The sequence below is a fragment of the Penaeus monodon genome, chromosome 21 (assembly GCF_015228065.2).
Source record: "Penaeus monodon isolate SGIC_2016 chromosome 21, NSTDA_Pmon_1, whole genome shotgun sequence".
NCBI classification, from domain to species: domain Eukaryota; kingdom Metazoa; phylum Arthropoda; class Malacostraca; order Decapoda; family Penaeidae; genus Penaeus; species Penaeus monodon.
The window spans coordinates 3,521,692-3,524,091 of record NC_051406.1 but is presented as its reverse complement, the minus strand read 5'-3'; the positions used below and the strand labels follow the sequence as shown (position 1 = coordinate 3,524,091).

Below are 2,400 nucleotides of genomic sequence, written 5' to 3'. Positions count from 1 at the left end.
TATTTTTTAAAATTTGTAATGTTAACTTATTGATAAATTGATATAAATTGGATTGGTTAAGATTGATTAGGCTTTATGGAGGAAATGGATACTGCCATGGATTGGTAAAAAAGGGATCATCACAAGAATAGTAATAAAATCTAAATATGCATTATCCATTTCCCAAAAACAGTGTTGCAATATGGTGTTGCAGAGTTTACCCAATTTTTAGATTAAGTCTGAGGAAGCCAGATGTCAAACATATAGTCTGCTCTGTCTTTTGAGTGAAGCAGTTTCTCAGTTTCCATGCTTTACCTCCTCCCTTCGCACAGGTCGCATGTGAGGGCATCCTTTCGGTGATGCAGCTGGGGAACTCCCTTATAAATGCCAGTGCCATGCAGGCCCTCTACAGTGTGATGGTATCCAAGCCAAGTCCTGAGGTTTTCCAACAGGGACCAATGCAGCCCTGATCACGGCCCTCACCACAGGCACCCGTGGCGTACCAGGCAGTTTGGCAGCAGTTTTACCAAGCATGAATGATTCTCAGCCTGCCTGTGCTTGGATCACGGTTCTTACGGCTGCGCTTTTGAATCTCTTTAGGTGAGTAGCCTTTTGAAGTCTGTTGTCCAGGCATTTGGGATTTTTTTTATAGTAATAGGCTAGGGTAGGATAAAGAAGAAGGGTATCTTGATTAAGAAAATCAACATTTTTTTGCCAATTATTTCCCAACATTATTGTGAGTGTGTTTGTAGGTATTTATTGTATTTTTCATATGTTTTTTTATTACAGGACTGATGAAGAAGAGGGAAAGAAGTACATAACTACATGGTTTGTTCAGCTTGTTCCATTCTGGTGCAGTGAGCACAATGATGTTCATTCAAAGGTAATTTTATGTTGCACATCTGTTCCTTAGAGTCAATTTTAAAAATGTAAAAAAAATGTTCTTGGCAGAAAATAAGTCTTAATGAAATTAGAAACCCATGTATATAATGCTTTGTTATCCTTTCAGGTGTTTGAATCATTTGAAGCGCTGCTGGAGGAAAGCATAGGAAAATGTAGTGAAGAATGCAGGCAACTGAAAATTTCCAACTTCAAGTGCAAACCCTTTTCCAAGCTGTCGAGGGAGGCATGTCGTTGCAGTACCAGCCAGCTTGGGTTTTTGTCTTTAAAACCCTGTCAAAATGTTTCAGCACTATTGGCCCTCTTTTCCCGGAGATGATGATGCCCTGCTTGAAAAACTTGGTTACATTGGTCAGGGACTGGAACTGTCCAGTCAGACCGCATGTTGAGCATTGCATTGGCGCTGCTGTTAAAGGCCTAGGACCCAAGGCCCTGATGTCTGTTTGTGCCACTGCAGATCACAGGCAACTTTGCTGAGGATGAAAAGCACCTCGGGGTTTCTCCCTCTCCTTGGGGAAAGACATGTCAGAAATACAGAGTTGACTTTCTTTGAGGACTATTTTGGGGCACTTGCTGGGAAGTGTTTCGTCATCCTAAATGCGCTGAAAGAGAAAGTGAAGGGGAAATCTCTCCTGAGCAAAACTTCCCGGACAGTAGAAAACCAGATATGGGGCCTGCTGCCTAGTTTCTGTGAGAAGGGCCCAAAAATGTTGAAAAGGCTTTAAGCAATGAGAAGTTTGCCCGTATCCTGTGTGATCACATTAATTCCGTGATTTACACAAGGATTCAGGTCATGGCAGCAATGCGAACCTGATTAATGATAACAAGGAAAATCCGGCAGGTTAGCCATATATTCAAAGAATTACTTGCAGCACTGTTTATGTATACTTGACAAGAGTAAGGACAAATTTTACAGAGAGACGAAAGAACCCCCCGATTCATCAAAGCCAAAGATTGGCTGCATATTCAACTATTAAACATACCTACAAATTGTACCCAAACCCAAGTGTAATGAATTTCTAAATCTAATTATGAATAAATATGATGCAGAGACAGATAGCTTCAAGAAGCAGGCATTCCTTGATCTGGTTAGAGCGTTCCTTCCTTACATGGAGATTGATTCTATGAAAAATTCTTTGATAGAGTAAAGCCACTTCCACAGAGAAAAGTGAACCACAAGGAACAGAAAGCAGCATACAGACTCTTAGAGGAACTCCTCAGTGTTGGAACAGAGAGCAGCTCACAGTTCATCACAAGTAACTTGAAGATGCTCTATGAAATCCTCCTGCAGTCTCTCACAGCTGCCTCCCCCCCCTCGCGAGCCCCAAGATGAGGTGCATCAGGCAGGTTCTGTTGAATCTAAAGATAGATATGGAGGAGGAGGAGAGAGATACTTTCCTACAGCAGGTTGTTGCCGAGACTGTCATGTGCTGTGGCAAGGGATGTCGTCAGCCACACGGAAAGGGAGCTTTCTGCTCCTGACTGATGTGGGAACCCCATCCCGAAGCAACTTCAAGTGAG

The 2,400-nt window shown here is 42.3% G+C and overlaps 1 protein-coding gene and 1 long non-coding RNA gene across 2 annotated transcripts in view; both read left to right on the top strand.

Moving 5' to 3' along the window:
* Nucleotides 1-449, top strand: part of LOC119586757 (RRP12-like protein) — an 851-nt gene extending 402 nt beyond the window's left edge. The window contains exon 2 of the mRNA XM_037935485.1: nucleotides 312-449. Coding sequence (XP_037791413.1) covers nucleotides 312-449 — 138 coding nt within the window. The remainder of the gene's footprint in view (nucleotides 1-311) is intronic.
* Nucleotides 450-459: 10 nt separating this feature from the next.
* LOC119586113 lies at nucleotides 460-1,045 on the top strand. The gene is made up of 3 exons (XR_005229932.1): nucleotides 460-579; nucleotides 769-862; nucleotides 989-1,045. It is a non-coding gene; the product is annotated as an uncharacterized LOC119586113 (long non-coding RNA).
* The last annotated feature ends 1,355 nt before the right edge of the window (nucleotides 1,046-2,400 follow it).